This window comes from Ambystoma mexicanum, chromosome 13 (assembly GCF_040938575.1).
Source record: "Ambystoma mexicanum isolate Mex_15411 chromosome 13, UKY_AmexF1_1, whole genome shotgun sequence".
NCBI classification, from domain to species: Eukaryota; Metazoa; Chordata; class Amphibia; order Caudata; family Ambystomatidae; genus Ambystoma; species Ambystoma mexicanum.
In genome coordinates, this window is record NC_090938.1 from 658,651,488 (window position 1) to 658,672,738 (window position 21,251).

At 50.4% G+C, this 21,251-nt stretch overlaps 1 protein-coding gene across 1 annotated transcript in view; it reads right to left on the bottom strand.

Moving 5' to 3' along the window:
* The window catches only part of KPNB1 (karyopherin subunit beta 1), a 182,191-nt gene that overhangs the window by 25,677 nt on the left and 135,263 nt on the right, over window positions 1–21,251 (bottom strand). The window contains exons 14-16 of the mRNA XM_069634658.1: window positions 1,361–1,432; window positions 902–1,046; window positions 443–525 (exon numbers count right to left, since the gene is read on the bottom strand). Of these exons, the coding sequence (XP_069490759.1) occupies window positions 443–525; window positions 902–1,046; window positions 1,361–1,432 (300 nt within the window). The remainder of the gene's footprint in view (window positions 1–442; window positions 526–901; window positions 1,047–1,360; window positions 1,433–21,251) is intronic.

The window sequence follows — 21,251 nt, forward strand, 5'->3', positions numbered from 1 at the left end:
ACTGATCACATTGCCCAAGCAAAAAAGACGGGGCAGCACAAACATGTGCCATGTTAATCCAACACAGGCGGCCCAAACCGTACAGGACACTAAGTTTTATGGTGGTGCAAGAGGTCAAGCCCATTGCCAAAAAAGTGAATTGGTGATTTTTTTTTTTTTTTTTAGGGATAGTAGCGTTTTTATGCTGTGTGAAGGGTAATGAATGCATTTGAACTAGTTTCCTTCTGGTTTATTTTGTTTATAAAAGTCAAACCACCTCTCAGCAACTGATATGATCATCTGCAACTATCCAATACTGGGTAAGATCATACCCGTCCACCTAATAGCAAACTATTAAGTGTGCTCTGTACAGTAAAGAACCGCCCCTCCCATGCGTTCCTGTTGCATATGCCCAGTCAGTGAAAACAAGGGAGGACATGCCTTACTGCGAATTCTCCTCTACCTGGTATTCTGCATAGTTCTTCAGTCCAATTCCTAAAAATGGCTTGAAGGCTTCCATGTATTTGAGAAACTCTCCTCCTAAAACTGTAAAAAAGGAATTAAACAATGTATAGTTTAGGTTCTGCAGTCTAGCACCAATTGCTCTCATCTGTATTCTCAAACAGTTAGTGAAATTGGTCTTTTGATCCCCTGAAAGGACATAGTTGCAATTAATAGACATCTTGTCTAATATTTATTCCTTGCAGTGCATGAATGCATCGGTTCACTGAGAAAATTGCAAAATATAGCATGCAGCCACTTCTTTGAAACCTCATCACACCACTTAACTGGAACATCGAAATCAGTTGCTCAAGGATGACCCATTTAAAAGAAAAGGTTCACAGCAATTGGGCATGCCAGCAAGAAACCTCCATGCAATTATTAAAGTAAATATCCCAAATCTTAACAGCAAAGGACTAACCTTCGACTAATGTGCTTACAGCCATTAACGCATCCTCCTGTACACCACCGGAACCAGCAGTTCCTTGGAACATCCTGAGAAGAGACGCCATCACCACATCAGAAATCTGCAGGGCATCCTGATGTTGGACCTTCCTCAATACATTCTAAAAGCAGAGGGATAAGCCAAATCACCAACATGCCATGGCACTACCTTACAAACCTGATCCTTGAGTCCATTTAAGATGCAACTAACCGCAATACACTCAAATTCAGGAAAAGCTTCATATTTAACTCACAAGTCAGTTTCCTGCCATCTATAGAGAACCCTAAAAACCATCAATAATCTGATATTGCACACTAATTGTATCACTTCTTTCATTATGGCCCAGTATTGTGCAAGCACAGACTTCATGGTGGGAGAAATCCTGGAAACCAGTAATGGCAGCTCGCGATGTAGTGACGATCACCATGGCCTCACCTGGAGAGTAGCACAAAGCAATGACTGGAGATCATTGAACTGTATTCGGTCCGATGTGCTCTGGATGTGAGACTGGAAAAGGAGGTAGAAAATGTCAATTTACTAATGCATAAATCAACAAGCCACTGAAAAAACTAGCATTACAATAGTCTCTCGGATGATCATAGGTTAATATTTCACCAGCCAAATCTGTAGGATCTGCAGAACTAATAGTAACTGGGTGTACATGTTTCTAATAGTGATCCATCCGATAGACAATTGGCACCCAGGTCCTGTAGATTACCAACATGTTGAAGTAAGGAACACGTTACATGCAACTGTTCTCCAGCATGGGTCTGGTATTGATTCAAATGCTCCTGAATATTCCCTGTCATCAAGCTGGGAATTCTATAAAAAAATCAGTTTCGTTTCTGAACCGTCTTTCTCCTAACAACCAATCACTGGTCTCTGGGTCATACTGCCCCCTACCCAAGCCCCTCCACAGGCAGCCATCCTCAGATTTGGTAGAACCAAAAGTGGCAGTAGGACCAAGAGAAGAACCGCAGAGGGGTAGGCGGGAGGGTTCGCATGTGAATCCATGCCAAACCCATGCTGGAGAACAGTTACAAGTAAGTAACTTGTTCCTTCTCCAGCATGGGGTCTGGCATTGATTCACATGCTCATGAATACAATAATACATAGCAGTACACACATGCAAGCACAAGGTGACAAAAGCATTTCAACAACTCAACCTTAAGCATCTCTTACCTCCTCACCAGGCTCACCTTCAAGCAAACCGGTTGTGCAGCACTGCTTGGCCGACTCTGGACTCCTCCCTGGAATCCCGGTCGACGCAGTAGAATCTCGTGAAGGTGCGAGTCGACCTCCACATAGCAGCCCTGCAGATGTCCAGCAGGGGCACACCAGACAGGAATGCCGTAGTTGTAGCAATCCCTCTGGTCGAATGGGCTCTTGGACAGCCAGGCAACGGTCGGTTTGCAAACTGGTGACAGTGTGATGCAGCCGGAGGGCCTCCTGGAAATGGAGGCCTTGGAGAGGGCCTTCCCCTGGTTCACAAACAGCTGCGACGTCTTCCGAAAACTTTGTGCAGTCCACATAGAACTTCAGCGCTCTAGCCACATTCGGCGAGTGTAAAGTTCTCAGCCGGCGACACCAAGGGCTCGTTGAGATGGAAATCTGACGGCACCTTGGGCACGACCCTCATTGTGTGGAAAGTCAAGTACGGGGGCTTACAGGAGAGGGCCTGGATCTCTCCCACTCGCTCTGCGGAGGTGATGGCCACCAGGAACACTATTCCACGACAGGAATCTCAGGAGGTGCCGAATGCAGAGGCTCGAACGGGGGACCCATGAGCCTAGTCAGCACCACATTGAGCTCCCACGCCAGGGTCAGAGCCTTCACCGGCGGAACGAGTGGAAAAGTCCTTTCATGAACTCCTTAACCAGGCGATGCGACCACAGCGACTATCGCCCCAGAGTGCTGGTGTAGCAGGAGATGGCGCCAGACTAGTCTTGATAGAAGTATGCGCCAGCCCTGCTTTGTCCTGCGACAGCAAGTACGGCAGCACTTGAGGGGCCGTAATCCGTAGAGGGTTGATCTGTGCAGGGCACCAGACGGTGAACCTCTTCCATTTATGTACGTAGCACTGGAGCGTCGAAGAAGCCCTGGCCTTGGCAAGCACCTTCTTGCAGTCTGCCGGGATCTCGTATCCACCAAACTCTAGCGCTGCAAGAACCAGGCGTGCAGGTTCAGTTGCAACGGGTTGTGGTGCAGGATCGTGCCCCCTTCCCTGGCGAGAAGATCTGCGTCCGCCGGAAGCTTGACTGGAGGGGACGCTGACAAATCCAGAAGGTCTGGGTACCATATCTGCCTCGGCCACTCTAGTGCGACGAGGATCATCCAGGACCGTCTGAGTTGACTGATGAGTCGTAGGGGCAACAGTGGGAACGCATAGAGAAACAGGATGTCCCAGGGGAATGAGAATGCATCCCCTCATGCTCCCCGGCTGGGGAGAACCTCTAGCACATTGTGTTCGTCGCCACAAACAGATCGACTTGGAGATTTCCCCATCGTCGAAACAGTAGGTCCACCTGATCCTGCCGAAGTTCCCACTCATGGCAAGAGCACAGCTCTTTGCTGAGTGAGTCGGCGACGGTGTTCTTCACACATGCCAGATGAAAGGGTACCAGGAACATTGAGTGACGGCCCAGTGCCATAGGTCCTGCGCTTCCTTGGAGAACAGGGGGGACTTGGGGCCCCCCCTCGCCCCTGCTTCCGAATGTAGAACATCGTCGTGGTGTTGGTGAAGACCCGCACCACCGTGCCCTTGTGGGATGGAACAAATGATTTGAGGGCCCAAAACACGGCCCGGAGCTCAAGGATGTTGATGTGCAACGACTTCTTCGGGAGATTTCCAGTGTGCGCGCCCGTTGTCACCATCTGATGCGCCGGGGTCTGGAAGTCTGTGCCTGCCGCTAGATGCATGCGGACCCCTCCCACCCCCATCGAATCGCCCAACAGAATGTCTCGTTGAGGGTGATCCGGTCCTCAAAGCTTCCCTTTGCCTGCATCCAACGGGCATCGAGGAACTCCTGCAGCAGCCGCATCCGCAGTCTGCACAGCCGAGAGAGGTTGATGCTCGACATGCTGAGCAGGGACTTGATGGACCTCACCCTGGCGACCATCATGGCCAACAGGCGTTGTACCTTGCTCAAAATGGCCTTTATCCTGTCCTCCGACAGTGCGGCTAGGCGTGCCACAGTGTTAGTTGGCTCCCAGGAACTGTGCGTCCTGCGATGGCTCCAAGCAGGACTTTGCAAAGTTTATCAAGAACCACGAGGTCCGTGAGCAGCGAACTGTCCTCGCTGTGTGTTCGACAGCGAGTTCCTTTGACTTCGCTCGGATGAGTCAATTGTCCAGATAGGGTTAGACGTGCCAGGCACTTGCAAGACCCTTGGAGCCGACTTCAGACCGAAGGGGAGTGCCCTGAACTGGTAGTGCTGTCCTTGGACCATGAAGCGCAGAAACTTTTGGTGCCCCTTGTGAATGGGGATGTGGAAGTAGACATCCTCCAGGTCCAGCAACAACAGGAAGTCCCTTTCTTCCAGCTGTCTAAGCATGTGCTGGAGGGTGGCTATGTATTAGTTGAGGCGGCGGGGATCTAGGATGGGCCGCCAGCCGCCGGTGGTGGTCTTTCAAATGAGGAAGTACCGTGAGTATACTCTGGACCCCCCAGAGCCTCTTCGGGACAAGCTCCATCCCACCCTTTTTTAGCATTGCTCGTACCTCTAGAAGTAGTTGAGGAATGTGGTTCTCTTTCCTGGCCACAGGTTGAAAACAGGGACACTTCCTTTGCAACTTGTGTGTCTGTGTGCCAGGGCATCCAGCACCTAACAGTCTGTGGAGATGGATTTACGCACGCCGAAGTGCTCTGGTGGGGCAAGACGTCACGGCCGGTTCAGTCCTGCTTCGCCGAGGCCTTACCGCCTTGGGCCCCTTGGCGGTGACGACTAGGTCCGCCAGCCTTGTTGCGGCCTCTGTAGGCTTCCTGCGACAAAGAGCAGGCGGCCGGATGGTATGACGAGCTGCCGCCAAATCCTTTGAAGACACCTTGAGGGCCGAAAGGACAGCCGTCGCTGATGGAGCGTGCCCAAGGCACGGGCCGTTTCAGTGTGCCTTGATGGCCTGCATTGACTCGTCTACTGCCTTGCCGAACAAGTTGTTCCCGTCGAAGGCCATGTCCAGTAGCCTCGTCTGAACGTCCTGATGGAAGTCAGTGGCCCCGAGCCAGTCGCAAAGGCAAACTCTGTTGCACATCTGGCGGCAGCCGGAGTCGGCGATGTCCGTGCTCCCCGTAATGGCATGGTCCGAAGCCACCTCGCCTTCCTGTAAGATTTCAAGAGCCTCTCCCCTCTTGTCGTCTGGGAGGAAGTCCAGGAGGGGGGGCGATTTTAAACCACAGCTCCCATCATAGCGAGCCATGATGGAGAGCGTTGGCCACCTTAATGGGTCATCGCTGCCGACAAAATTACCCAGACGTCCCATGGTATCCAGTTTCTTCCCCTTGCCGTCCGGCAGCGAAGAGGACGCCCCAGCAGATTTCTCCTTGGCAGCCGCAGAGTCCACCTAGTCCCGAGACGGCTGCGCTCTGAGGCACATCGATTCAGAGTCTGGTACCTGGTACTTCTTGTACCTGTCTCTCTTCGCCAGGGCCGAGGCTGGGTTCTTCAGGAGGGCCAGCCCCTCATCCCAGACGTCACCCAACAGCAGGACCGAGAGCACAGTCTTCATCTTGGCCTCTCGTCGCTGATAAAGGAATCCCTCCTTCTGCTCCCCGGTGAAGCTGAAACTGTTCTGAGGCCCTAGTGATCATGGCCTGAAACAAGCGAATTTCGTCAGGAGAAGCAGCCCTGGGTGGGGGGCCACGGGAGATCTGCTCAGTAGTCACCGCCGTTGTCCGTTCCAGTCTCATCCCCTGGAGGAGGGTATGGAGGTGAAGGATGTTGGGGTGGATGGCTTCCCGACGGTCCACCCACCGCTGGATCGTCCACCGGAGGCAAATGCATCCTTGTTCTCATTTCTGAACATGGTGTGCAGGGCCAGCAAGATGTCCTCCGACCCGTCTGTCGGTTGCAGCAGTTGCGACTGGAGCGGCGTGGTGTCCGGTTCCTAGTCGATCTGCCGTTCCTCGTCGGCTACCCCATCGCTCTCCACATCTGCCTGGTCTGGGTCCCTCCCATAGGACCTGACTGACAAATCTCTTGTCCAAGACTGACTTGAGGCCCGCCAGCTCATCCTCGGAGGAGTTATCCTAGTCAGGTAGGACTATTACACCCCCCCCCCCCCCCTTCTCGGCCAGCGGTTTCACGGGGGTCTTTTCGATGGGTAGGAAAGAAGATTCCCTCCGGGAGGGCAGGAAAACTCTTGGCTTTGAGGCAGCCTCCATGGGGCTGCATCTGCGGGTTTTGCCAGGGACGCTGCCACTTCCTCAATCGAAGTCTTAGCCGGGTGAATCTGGGCCTTCACGACCTTCTGTGCGTCTGTGGCCTTCAACGTGGGGTGTGGAGGGGTCCCTGCCTCGCTCCCCCTTGGCTTTCTCCGTCGGGTCGACCGGGGCTTCTCCACCCAGGTTTTCCAACTTTGAGCCAGAGCGTTGGCTCATGGTTGATGGAGTCTGATGCTGTGCCCGGCCTGGCAGCCGCGGAGCCCGTACCAACGGCGCTCCCTGTGTCCGCAGACTCACTGTACTTTTCCTTATGTTGTCCCGCCAGAGTGACCTCAAAGGTCTTAGAAGACCGCTCAGACTCTGCCCTATCTGGTAGTATTTTACTTGTTAAAAAAATGAGTTGTCCCAAGTATAGTCCCTCCTGTTGGCAGTATTGTAGTACTACCTTGTATAGTGTGACATAATCCCTCCTGCACTGAAGTCCATTTTCACTACATACCAACCGATCATCCACATACTGGATGATTGCGCCAATCACATGACTTCAATGTAATCTGTACTGGGGTCACTTCTCTCAGTAACCCAACATGTGGATTAACAGTCCCTACTTGTGCTGGCACATATCGCGTGTCCTCAAAAAATCTGAGGTACTACTGCTATCAGGTGGTACTGTACCTGCCTATACTGCACCATGACATCACAGGGATGCATATTCCCAAAATAATCTCCCCTTTTTACTCAATGTCCTCAAATAACTCATCAGTAATTTTCTTTTAATTACACTATCGGCTCTATACACAATACTGTGCGCCACTCGCACTCAACATGGCCTGTTCTAATCAGGACTACTCTTGTCTGATATTGTCCCTGCCACCATCTCGGGTGGCACCATAGGTTGGAAAAATCTGTAGGCACTTGCCAACAATGTCACAATTTGAGGCACTGCATTTACTAATACCTTAATAACAAAAATAAATACATCTAGGACCACAGGAGCCCAATGGACTACCAACTCCCTTGCTATTGCATTGATTACCATTGCTCGAGTTACTCATCCCTGGAGTGGAACACACTACCCATTAATCTGTGAATTATATTGTTACATTTATTCTACTGAGCAGATCCCCTACCCAACAAGTTCACAGGGGACCTCTGAATTTAACAAGGGGGCTCATAAGTCACCTCCTCTCCAACTTTTATATCCAGTTCCCCTCCATGATGCATGATTTAGTTGCACTTGAATCTACCATAAATATAAATTGCCAGTTTCAGATTTCCACCTCCACCAAGGGCTCCTCTTCAGAGTGTGCGGTTATCAAAAGCGAGAGCTTTGTGGGCTGTTCTAATCAGAACATGTATTTGTCCCAGGAATGAAAAGGGCTGTGCTGTTATTGCAACTCTTTGGAACGGGGTGCCCGTTCCCCCCTGCCAACCTGTTTGTGGTCCCTCACCCTGCTGCAGTTGCCCATACACGCCAGTCCCACAAGGGAACCGATTTTGACCCCCTCGCCAAATTTGTAGTCTCCTTCCTCGAGGCCCTTGGAATTCCTGCCCGGGAGACGATGGCCCATAATTAAATCTCATCCCAAGCCTGTTCCTGCACTCGCTTGCAAAATGCCCCCATTTCCCGCAATACCAGCACTGTGCCGTTCCCAATCCTCCTCAGATGCCCCATCCCCTGCCAAAGCCTCCTGCTCCTCGAAATTCTCCTCTTCCCCTTGGTGCTCCTCCATACTGCCACTGTGGGTTGGGGTACTGTCCAACCCCCCCCCACCACCCCTTGTTCTTGTCCTCCTTCACCCCATAGCGCCACATCTATAGCATTCCCAATGTGTCGAGTGTTTCCCCGTCCTTAACCCATGAGCCGGTGCCTTCACTAGTGCTTGAACATTTCTTTTCCACTAGTTTTGCCTCATCAGTTTGCTGCTTCTGGACTATCTCCCTGTCCAGCTCCTTGATTCTCTTACAATGGTGGACTATTATACTTTGCATCTCTGCACACCCTTTGGCTTCAATTCCCACAATTTTATCTAGTGCCCTCTGGACCTCTTTTGGTAGTCCGCTCTTCAGAATAAAATAGAAACATGGTACGGTCTCAGCTCTCCTGTAACTTAATAAACCTAACTGGGTCCTCACCATCACCCATTGTGCACTGCACTAAAGAATGTAAGTCAGGGTATCTGGGTACATACTTTGTACGGCACCCATAGTCTTGCCCTTACCTCAAAGGCTGGGAAATCATGTTAATTATCTCCAAGAGTTACCCCATATGTCCCCAGCCTGCCAACTATGGCAGTCAGTAAACTCCTAGTGCTATGGCTACCCCTGCTGTTTTTCAAATTCATAGACCCATTTACTAGCTCCGGCTAGAAGCTGGGGGAAGAGCTTTAATCAAATGATTTTTGTTCATTTGAGGTCATGGCACATACTGCGTTATCCCTACTCCTTTATGTACTAGAGGCATCTGCATATCCATGTTTTCTACCCCTTTAGCATTCTTCCAATCTTGTACTACCATGGTCTATTTCTTGGTCTGTCCCGCCTCACTGCCTCTTGTGGCAGGGACGGTTTTCTCACCACCTCCTTGCCCTGCCCCTTCATTATTTATACCACCTTTATCTTCCCCTCCATTTTCCCTTGCTTGTTCTACTTCTTGTCCCAGGACCGTCCATACCCTCTGCTCATCATAGTTTTCAAACAAAATATTTTATTGCCCCAGGGTTAAATTTAACCAGAAACACTTCCAATCCCCAATTTTCTACACTGTACCCCTATTTCTGGTGATACTTCAGGTTCTTGTAACCAGACTAACTTTTCCCGCAATGCTCTTAAGGGATAGTGCTCTCAAAAATGATTGTCCAGGGCATGTGTTTTTAAGCATAAATTGATCGATCAAACATTTGCTATGCACCTTACTGTAGTGTTCCTCACTTTTACACATGCGAAATCAGGCAGCAGGGCACGGCCATCTTGTGCTAATCTTATCCGTTGCCGCATCACCCTAAGGTGAACTGCCCTGGCGGCAATAAATCATCTCCCCTCCCCCGAGGCAGACATCCATTTCACAACACCAATGCACGTCGTGTGTCAACGTTCAGTGCGCTCCAGCTAATGACGTGTCTCCATGGAAATGGCAGGACGCCTCTTTGCTCAATAAGTATAAACAGACCGCTTCTCATCAGCCATCAGAGTTGCTTTGTCAATCGTTTCACGGTCTGTGTATCCTGTGGTTCGTTTCTGCTCCATTCAGCTATCTTCGTTGCTCGTAGCCTGTGCGAACAGATACTAGTACTATCATTACTATCCATTTTAATTTTGTCGCATAATGGCAACAATACAGCCCTACGAGCCGGAGTATTCCGAGGTGGAATAACTCGAAAGAGAAAGATGCAGAAACGATAGGGCTTTAGACGACAGTTGGGAGGACGAATCATCAGATCAAGAGCCTGAGCCTAGTCGCATGGACGACGTGTCCACCTGGTGTACCTGCAATAGGTGCGAGGTCATGCCAACCAAGGAGAACTGCTGCTGCCGAGAAAACTCTGGATGGTTGTCCTACATATCGGAAGACGAGACACGCCCGCAATGAGTTACCGAGCTGCAGGACTTCAGGGCAGCCTGCCTCACACAGTCCCGTGTTGAGGATTATGATGGTGCTTATGCACAAACATTGCACAACAGTTCGCTTTGCAATCCCAGTAACAAGTAAATGTACTCTAGATGTGATGTCACTAAGGACACTTAACATTTCATGTTTGTCGCCTATATTGGCGTAACTTTTATCCATCACTGCCAAATGAATGTAGTTTTGCAATTCTATAAATCACCTCGCAATTTGGGCAAATCATAGTGGTCATGTGTCTTTCACGTCCAACCAAGACGACATGCATTACTTACCGTAATAGCATTGATGGTTGTATCTGCTTAGGTTCACATGATGTGCATATGGTCCGACATACAGTGGTAACCGCAGAGTATTGCATCTCATCTTTCGAGAATCAAAGGGGGACGTCGACATGGGCATGCCTGTAAAACTATCCCTACGTGTAGTGTACCCAAGACCCCTCATGTGTCGAGGTCCCTCAGATTGTATTTTTGCTGCCGAGAGGGAGCCTTATGACTAACGTGAGTACAGAAAAGAGAGAAAGTGGTACGACATCTATGTTCCTGTTACGCTCACCTGGCTCCCACAGGGGAGTCGATCGGACAGACAGCTGTGGTCTCCTTCAATGTGAAGCGTAGTGCAGAGATGACAGACTGGACTGGCCCACCTAATCTCATTTGCTTGGCCCGTAGCAGTATTCTCCTGCAAGTGGAGAAAGGGATTTAGCCACCCATGGATTCTAGTAATGGCACCCCACTGTTCTCCCCACTAATCACCTCCGATATTCCCTTTCAGTAATCTCACCTTATGTTTTTGAATGATGAGCTCTCCATCCTGCGTGGAATGCAGGGGCGCGTAGCTACCAGTTACTTCACTGGTTCGAAGGCGTTGGAAGGGTTCCGGATGAATACTGAGGTTCCTGGCGAGAACCCGTAAGTATAAAGTCCAAAGAGTTCAATATGTCCCATGTTCACTCTTGTCCCATTCCCTTCTTGTGTTGCAGCTGGGTCCAAGAGAAGATTGTCTTGTGGCAGCTGATGGCGTTCAGGTAAGAGTCTGTATTACCCAACACTGTCCGGTAAAAGATGCGTGCATTTAACTTGTTGTTCTCCCTCTCCTTACAGGTGCGGCGCAAGAAGTTGCAGGATTTTAAAGAATAATGCCGCCGGTGGTGGTAAATCAGGTAAGTCTATGGTGCTAAAAAGATTGTATTTGTTGGCTCTCTCGGCTCACCTTATATTTCTTTTGTCCCCTAGATGCTGGAGTTCGGCGAGGCAAATGGAGGCAGCGCCGAATCGAAAAATGCTGTGAGGACTGGCGAGTATGGCGCGGCGCTGCAGCTGGCGATGCGTGCAGAAATAATGTCCTTTCCAAGTTCGAACACGTGATGGATCCGGAATCAGGTAAGGAATTAAAATAATGTCCGTGTTCTAACCTTTCCTTCTTTTTCTAGGAGCTCTGGATTCGAGGCGGGCGTGGCAGAAGACTGGATGCTGGCTGCAGGCACGGTGAGCGTTACGCTGCTGGATGCAGAATAACACCAAGCATGTGCTGCTGTTCAGGCGTGGTTTAAATAGCCTTCAAAGTAGTCCCAGGTAAGAAGTTCCCCCAGAACCACACCCGAGTAAAAAAAAAATAAAAAGTCTCAATCAGGCCTCACGTTGGCTTACTTCATTGCAGCATGGTCTGCATGAGGTAAGTAATGTACATGAGCCTGGCGCCAGGACTGATTTCCTCTATGAGCCTGGTGCCAATGGCGCGGGGGCTGCTGGGCTTTTAGTAAGCACCTGGATGCCTGCTCCCGGGGCGGATGGGCTTGGTCCGGATGCCCGGGTGTAGGCAAAAAGGGAATAGTTTCTTACCTGTAACTCCATTTCTCCAGCATTGGTATCTTTCATGGATTCACATGCTTAGAATATTCCCCGTCGTCAGACCGGGACCCCTCGGTACACATATATAGCCTTTTTCAAAGGAAAAACTTTCTACACTTGTGTCCCATCTACGTCCTTCTAGGACCCGCCTACGCATGCTCCGCAGGCCATGCTAGTATAAGAGGCCCGCCCCCGCGGCTCCCCTTCAGATTTCGGCCCCTCCAAAGTAGGAAGGGTTAAATTTATCACATACATTACATACGGGGAGGTTGGCGGGCGCATGTGAATCCATGAAAGATACCAATGCTGGAGAAATGGAGTTACAGGTAAGAAACTATTCCCTTCTCCAGCATTGGATCTTTCATGGATTCACATGCTTAGAATAGATTGTATAGCAGTAACGCTTGAGACGGCGGTGAGAATGTAATGTAACAATATATATCCTCACCCTACTACACAATGCATATCTCCCGTAGGGATAAGTTAAGTCATAACATTGCCCACAAAGTATATCGCCCTTAAGAGGGTAGATAACCGAATCTCCACAGGGAAGAGCTTACCTTACTGAAACAAATGGCGCAGGACCGCTCTTCCCATCTGCACCTCGTCTGCATGCTGCCTGGCAAGGCAGTAGTGGCGGGTAAACGTGTGGGGCACTGACCATGCCGCCGCTTGGCATATGTCCGTCAGCGGAATCCCAGCCCATAACGCTGTTGAGGAGGACATAGACCTTGTAGAATGAGCTCTAGGATGTCCTTGCAGTGGCCTTCCGGCCTTAGAGTGACAAAAAGCAATCGTCGACGAGACCCATCTAGCCAGTCCGTTTAGAGATTGCTTTTCCTCTCGTCGACGGACCATATGCGACGAACAGTTGCCGAGTAGCCCTGATGTCTTGTGTACGATGTAGGTTCGAATTTCAGGGCCCTCTTAACGTCCAGGGTATGAAGAGTTTTTTCTGCTGCCGATGGAGTGGCGAAGAAAGTAGGCAGAACCACGGAGTGTTTGTGGTATACCGTCGGAACCTTCGGGACGAACATAGGGTTAGTTGCCAGGACTACCTTGTCCTTAAAGAATCTTAGGTAGGGCGGGTCCACGACCAGCGCTTGTAGTTCCGAGATACGTCTGGCTGATGTGATAGCTATCAGGAATGCCAACTTCCACGAAATGAATTTTATGTCGGACGTGGCCATAGGCTCGAAAGGCGGTTTCATCAAGCCTGCCAACACTGTTGAGGCTCCACGTCGGGGGAAAACGTTTCACCGGGGAAAGGCTCGAAATAAACCCCGCATGAAGTGTTTTACCAGTCTGTCACTGAATAGAGGAGACGACTGCCTCTTCCTTGTGAACCTCGAGATGGCTGCCAGGTGTACCTTTATCGACGAGGGGGACAATCCCTTTTCTGCCAAGAGGAGCAGGTAAGGTAGAACTTGTTCCGGCGTCACCAACAATGGTTGTAGGCCCCGTTGTCCTCTACACCATTCACAGAATCTCTGCCACTTATAGGAGTAAGATTTGTTAGTAGAAGGGGCTCTAGCCGCCTGTAGAATTTTTTGGCAATCCTCTGAAATGTCTAAGGTGCCGAACTCCGAGAAGTCAGGAGCCAGGACGTAAGGTTGAGACTGTCCGGGTCGTGATGCCACACCGTGCCTCTGTCCCGGGATAGAAGGTACGGGACTTTCGGAAACGCTATGGGATGTTCCAGCGATAGATGGAGGAGGTCTGAGAACCACGGTTGCCTCGGCCAGTATGGTGTCACTAGAATCACCCGGCAATTGTATCTGCGTATCCACTGTATTGTTTTCCATACGAGGGGAAACGGGGGGAAGCATAGAGGAACATGTCCGTCCATGGAAAGGAGAACGCCTCCCCCACCGATCCCTCTTGGGGCCATCTGCTTGCAAATTGCTGGCATTTCTTGTGGTCTTTGGTCGCAAAGGCGTCCAGAGGGGGGTGACCCCATTTCTCGAACACTTTCCTCAAGTGACCCGTGTCCACTTCCCACTCGTGAATCTGGGCCATGCTTCTGCTGAGGGAGTCGGCTTGGCCGTTCCTCACTCCTGGAAGGTGATGAGCCACGAGGGAAATTTCGTGTTTCGATGCCCAATGCCATGTTTTCTGGGCTTCTATGGAAAGAGTCCTCGATCGTGTCCCTCCTTGTTTCCTCAGATAAAACATGGCTGTTGTATTGTCGGTCAGTATTCGCTCTCGCAAACTCTTGATGTGTGGTAGGAACGCCTTCAAAGCCCATCGTATCGCTCTGAGTTCCAGTACGTTTATGTGTAGGAGTGACTCCGTTGGAGACCAGCGACCTTGCGTTTGGAGAGCACCCATGTGCGCTCCCCATCCGGTTAGGGACACATCCGTAACTATGGTGCTCTGAAACTCCGGCTCCTGTAGGGGCACACCGTTGGTCAGATTGTGGGAACTCTGCCACCACTGGAGGGTCCGACGTAGCTTGTCGTCGACGGTTATCCTGTCCGACCACGATCCCTGAGCCTGTGTCCATCGGTCCGCGAGGAATTCTTGGACTGGCCTCATGAATAGTCGACAGTTTCTCAACAGATGTATGCAGGATGACATGGCCCCCCAGGACCGAAACATACTTTCTCACTGAGATCCTGGTGTTTCGCCGTAGCCGGGCCGCTTGTTGAATGAGTCTTGAGGTCCTGTCGAGGGAAGGTTTCACCAGCCCTAACAGTCTCGAACTGTGCCCCCAAGAATACCAGCGTTCTCGATGGCCGCAGAGAGGATTTCTCGAAGTTTATGGCGAATCCTAGTCGTTGTAGAAGCTGCCTGGTGGCTTGCAGACTTGCGTCGGTCGACGCTGGGGAGGATCCCCTTACCAGCCAGTCGTCGAGGTATGGGTATACATGGTGGCTTTGCTTCCTTAGCCAGGCAGCCACTGGAGCCAGGCATTTTGTGAACGTTCTGGGGGAGGTCTTGAGCCCGAAAGGAAGAACCGTGAATTGGTAGTGAGTTCGCCCTATTACAAAACGTAGGAATTTCCTGTGTTTCCGACACATTGGAATATGGAAATACGCGTCCTGTAAATCCAGGGACGCCAGGACATCTCCCCTTTGAACTGCGCGGATCACTTCCTGCAGAGTGAGCATCTTGAATTTTAGGCTCTTTAAGGACTTGAGATCGTGTAAGTCTAGAATGGGACGCCATTTGCCGTTCGGCTTTTTTACGACGAAGTATCTTGAGTAGACTCCTTGACCTCTCTGTGATGTTGGAACTAATTCTATCACGCCCTTCGCCAACATGAGTGTAACCTCTTGTTGCAGTACCTTCATATGGGACTGAGCGGTGAACGCAGGTGGAATTTGCGGAGGGTTGTGTTTGAATTGCAGAGAGTGTCCGTTTCTTATGGTGTCTAACACCCATTGGTCCGTCGTTATCCTTTCCCATTCGTCGACATGCTGAGACTCTTCCCCCCAGAACGGTGCGTGGTATGTCACTGCTGATCTTTATTTTGCTTGTCTCTCGACGACGATGGGTATGATGGTCGTTTTCTGGAAGACTGGAAGTTTCGTCGTTGGTTAGCCGATTGTGAGGCACGTCTATCCCTGGGAGGGGTAAGCCGATCTGGCAAAGGATCGGTCTCCAGAAGAGAATCTTGAATTACCTGAAGCCCCTCTAAAGGGACGAAAAGACTTGTAACTTCTGCCACTCTGGAGGGCACCCAATGAACGTGCCGTGTCCGAATCTTCTTTCATCCCTTTTAGGGCCTCGTCCACCTTCTTGCCGAAAAGAAGGTCTCCCTCAAAGGGCATATCTAAGACCTTGTATTGCACCTCTGGCCTGAAGTAGGTACACTTAAGCCATGACTGTCGACGCAATACCACCCCATTGTTGACTTGCTTGAAGCCTGACTCAGCGAGATCCACCGCGATGTTTATTGCGTGATTTGAGGCTTCCTCACCCTCTCGGACCAGTAGCATCACCGCCTTCCTCTGTTCTTCTGGAAGATGATCAAGCAGCGGAACTAATCTGTGCCACATCTCCCTATCGTATCTGGCCACAATTGCCAGAGAGTTTGGGGCCTTTACTATGGTCGCTCCCACGGAGAGCACTTTCTTGCCAAAGGCATCTTGGCGTCTCGCCTCGTTCTCAGGAGGAGTCGTGCACTTGTGCTGTGCCTTTGCCTTTCTCGCTGCTGCCGCCGACACCACCGAGTCCGGTGTTGGTTGGGAGGATAAACACTTGGGGGTAGACTCTGGAGCCTTAAACTTTTTTTCTAGGCGTCCTTTCACTGCTGGTTCTGAGAATGGGTGTCTCATTGTCTGCAACCCCTCTTTCCATACATGGTCCAGTATAGGTATCGAGAACACCAACCTCCTTCTCTTACCCATGTGGTCGAACAAAAAACAATCCTTTTTCTGTTCTTCTTGGGACAGACCAAATTCTTTGTATGCCTTCTCCATCATAGAATGGAATGACGCAATGTCGTCCGGAGGGGATGGGTGAGCTTGGCTTCTGGGGTTTTAGGATCCCTGGAGGGGGATGATGAGATATCCGACATGGCCCCCCCTGTCGGACTCCGAATCTGGCAGCTCACCTTCCTCCTGTGACAGTGTTGAGATTGGCGTGCGTGGGTGCGTCGGTTGACGGGACGGGCCCGGCTCGTCGACGAGTGCCTGTGGCAGGCTTGCCTGGGGTAGTCGCTGGTCCAACGACTGCAACAAGGACTGAAGCGTGGACAGAATATCCAACGACAAAACCGATTGAGGATTGAGGAGAGGGGCAGATACCGGTGTAACGGAGGCCCTCGTCGACGACTTGTCAGCCGCTCGTAGCCCTAGGTCTGCTGGGCCAGCAACTCTCTCGTTCTCGTCCTCCGAGGACAGCAACATAGCTTGTTCTTGTAGCAAAGGCTCCGGGGGGGTCGGGTCAAAGACTTCAGGCCTCCTGTAGGATCCCCGTCGACGGGACGGTGGATGCCCCCTGTGCAAGTGGTAGGGAGGCGGTCGATGACTGGACCGCCGTCGGCGACGAAGACATCGCAGGTGGTTTTGGCGGTCCCGCCTTCTCCACACTGTGCCCGCTTTTACACGACTCGTGGTCGATCTGTGATGATCGCCAGAGGAGTATTTCCTTTCCTTCTCATGCTTTTTTGATGAGGATGATTTCTTTGCCGAGGAGTCTCTAGTGGAGTGACTTCCATACGACTCTTTCCGACGGTCTAGATTTCTTCGCCGGCGGTTCCGGCGGTTCCGACGAGGCCGCTCGGCGCGATGTTTCCGCCGACTGTGTGGAGCCCACCTCCGAGGGGGAGCATGCCCCCGCTCCATCATTCAGCCATGCCACCAGGCGTCGGTTCCGGTCTTTGAGGGTTTTTTGAGAAAACCCCTTGCATATGTCGCAGGTATCCGCCGAATGGTGAGGGTGGAGGCAATATATGCAGTCCAAATGTCCGTCCCCCTCGTAAACCTTTTTCAAGCCGCATGTCGCGCATGGACGGAACAGCGCTTTACCTGACAGAGGACATTATTACTCGAAATCCAATGACGCAACCTAGTACAAAACAGTAGGACAACACGAGGAGATCCCATTACTTTGGAGACGGTTAAAATCTGAAGGGGAGCCGCGGGGGCAGGCCTCTTATACTAGCACGGCCTGCGGAGCATGCGTAGGCGGGTCCTAGAAGGACGTAGATAGGACACAAAAGTGTCGAAAGTTTTTCCTTTGAAAAAGGCTATATATGTGTACCGAGGGGTCCCGGTCTGACGACGGGGAATATTCTAAGCATGTGAATCCATGAAAGATCCAATGCTGGAGAATGACAGTTCCTTCCATCCAAGCAGGGAGGAAGGGTGGGCGCATGTGAATCTAAGCAGATCCAACCATCAGCAATGCTATTACGGTAAGTAATGCATGTCTTCTGAGGTTTGTTAATCTGCTTAGAATCACATGCTGTGCATAGACTAGCAAGCAGTACCCAGAGGTGGGCTGTGATAAGGAACAGTAGAGAAAAGATGTCTTGGTACTGCTTGTCCCACCTGAGAATCATACCTAGAGTGAGTGTCTAGACAACAGTGTTTTGTAAAGGTGTGTACAGAACTCCAGGTTGCCGCTTTGCAAATGGACTCAAGGAGAATGTTTGCAATTAATGTTATGAATGCCCCAGTGCCCAGAGTAGAATATGCTCTAGGCTTGAAGGGCAGTTCTCTTAGCAAGAGAGAAACAGTGTGATGCTTGACAATCCACCTTGAGATAGCCGATTTAGAGACAGGATCCCCCTTCTCTACCAGCTGCCACTGAAAGGAACAATTGGTTAGTTTTCCTCAGTGGTTCATTTCTTTCTAGGTAAAACATGACTGCCCTGCACACATCTAGTTTGTGTAGGCTTCTTTCGGTCATGCTAGTGGGATTCTGGAAAAAGGTAGGTAGTTCGATCGATTGGTTCACATGGAACTTCGAGATTAATTTAGGCGCAAATCTGGGGTGAGTGCGCAGAACTACCTTATCCCTGTGGACTGTAACAAAGGGGTCTAGAACAAAGTGCCTATAGTTCGCCAACCCTCCTAATAGAAGGCGGGCCGTTTTACAGGTAGACTTGCTTTATGCATTGGCTCAAAGGGAGCTCCCATGAGCCTTGTCAAAACCACCTTTAGGTCCCACCCAGGAGCTGGGTGAGAGGATAAATCCTCTTAACCCCCTTAGATAAATGCCTTAATCACCGGTATCTTCCACCACAAAACTTTGTTGTGGTGTAGGCTGAAAGGGCAGCCAGATGAAGCTTTAGGGAATTGAAGACCAACCCAGTGTCTAGCAGGTAAGGTACAGCACAATGTGTGTGGGTGAGCAATCGAAGGGATGGACGCCCTTGGAATTACACCAGATGAGAAAACGTTTCCATTTTCTGGCATAGCAATAACGTGCGTTAGGTTTTCTAGCTTCCCTGAGTAGGTCCATGCACCTCTGAGGGAGCTGTAGGTGTACTACCTATAACGTCAGGAGCCAGGCTAAGTTCAGAGTTTGTGGGCATGGGTGTAGGGTCTCCCTTTGTCCTGAGACAACATGTATGGGCAGGGTAGTTTTACTGGAGGGGTGAGGTACATTACCAGCAGATGAGCGAACCAGGGTTGGCAGGCCCATATGGGGGCCACCAATATCATGGTAACTGGTGCATCTTGTGCACTATCTTGTTGAGAAGGGGAGTCGGATTGGGGGTATGAAGCATAGACAAATTTCCCTGACCATGTTATCCAGAGATCGTTCCCCTTGGAGCGGTTCTGGGGGTACCTGGAGGCATTGTCTTGGCATTGGGCATTCTCCTGAGTTGCGAACAGGTCAATCTCTGGGAATCCCCATTCTGCGAAGACGTTGGACATGAGTCTTCATGCCGACGCCATTTGTATTCTTTGGGCAGTTGAAATTCTCTGCTGAGCACGTCTATGGGAGGACAGGTCTCTAGGACACCCCCACACCGCCCACCAACATGAGGCTGCACGGCTCGCCTTGTAGCATAACAGACACCATTTTGTAACACACTGAGACTCAATTTTGAGTATGCTGAACCCAGGCCTCAGCAGAACAGCCTACGTACAAAAGCTGCAGCTTAGCCTCCACTTAACCGCGCACAGACAGTCCTGCACTTTTCCCCAGTCTCCATTCCATGGCATATCCGCTGAAGGCCCGTGCTCATGAGTAACTAGACGCGAGCAAGTAACAGAACAAACACCATCATTTACCTTCCGCAGTACATCATTGCCGTAGAAGTGACCAGACTTAAGTTGTGGTCTGAGAGGACAAAAGCCATCCCCATCAAGTACACCCTGACCCCCGCGCCTAACTTCTGCACTTGTGATATATGGTACTCATGACCCCCAGCCTAGTCCCCCCCCCAGATGAAGTTTTAAACCTGAAAGTTAAACTCTAGAGTCTGTTTTATCCATGCTGCCAAAGGTGTTGGAAAATGTTAAAATGTATAATGTCAGTTACTCGTATTAAAAGCAAGGTGACTCACGCCTACCCCAGGACACCTTCGTGTTCTGGGGCCTAATGCATAGCCACTCGAGAATCCGCCTTGGACTGACCAAATGTTTGCTGCTATTGTAAAAAGGGTAGCAAAAAAAGCAATATATAAAATGGTTGTATATGATGCGATGGAAAATGTACTGCATGCGAGCCACCTAGGGCACTGAGTTTTTATTTAAATCAAAATGTTAAACACATGGTTTCCTTGCTTCCGAGTATATAACCCAACCTGGCACTACCTCACTTTTTGTATTTCACCTTCCTCATGAGTTGCAAGCGTTAGATTGACTAACGTTACGCAACTTATGTGCCAATGAAAGACTTCCATTTTTATGAACCTAGTATTGCGTAAACATGGAAACGGTAGAAATATGTACTTTACCCAATGTCCCCCAGCACTATCAATCTGTCCTCGCTAATAGCATTTGTACAGCCCAGTGAATAGGGACTCGCACAAAGTTACAAGGCCATCTTCCCCTCCTCCCGCCAAGGCCCGCCGGGGCTCACTGGTGTTCGAACAGCACAGCTTTACCTCCCCGCATTCCTGCTGACCCGCATCAAGGATTTACCTCTCCATGTCAGAGGCCGGCCTACAACCACTGTACTGCCATGGCCAGGCCAAGTGAATTACGAGCCACCCAGTCCCTAATCCCGGCGCCTTTGAGGTGCCGGCTATGTGCCCCCACTGACCCAATGGTATTTTAGTTCACCCTAAATTCAGCAGACCACAAAGACAGTTATCAGTCCTTAAACAAACATCCCCCAGAACCATAATTTACTACATCTAACGGAACATGAAGGTAGTTTGTCCCGTGCTCGCTGATAAGACACCTGGACCCATTAGACTGGACCCTCTTTTAATGACAACTTTACGATGATGTATGAAGGAAACCTTGAAGTGTATACTGTTTCCCTGTGCCCCCCCCCCCCCCCGCTGGTATTAGATTGATGTGTTAAATGTTTTACATAACTTGGTATAGACGAGTGTGATGAATGTGTATGAGTGGCCACAAAGTTTCTAGGACCAAAGTAGTGAATCTCTGTTGACAGCCGGTGCCCTGGAGCTCCACCCCGACGAGCCCAGCTGACCCAAGCACTTTGCGATGCCACCACGTGGATCCCCGCCAATCATGGAGCACCAAGCATATAGATAACATAGTAACTAGACGTTGCCATCCAATCTCCAAGAGTATGTGGCCCCTATAGCTTAGCACATGCATGACATGTATTTGTAATATAACTGTCTTTGCTATTGTCAGACAGAGCGCTCGGAGTTCGCAGAGTCCTTTGCATGCCCTATATCGAATTAGATGAACCTTTTTTTAATTTCAACCACACTTGGTCGTGGTCTCATTCCCTCCTGGGGTGTGTCCTTTATTGCCTTTTATTGAAGGGGGTTAGGGGCAGGGGGGGTTTGAAGCATAGAAAAATTTCCCTGACCATGTTATCCAGAGCCGTTCCCCTTGGAGCGGTTCTGGGGGTACCTGG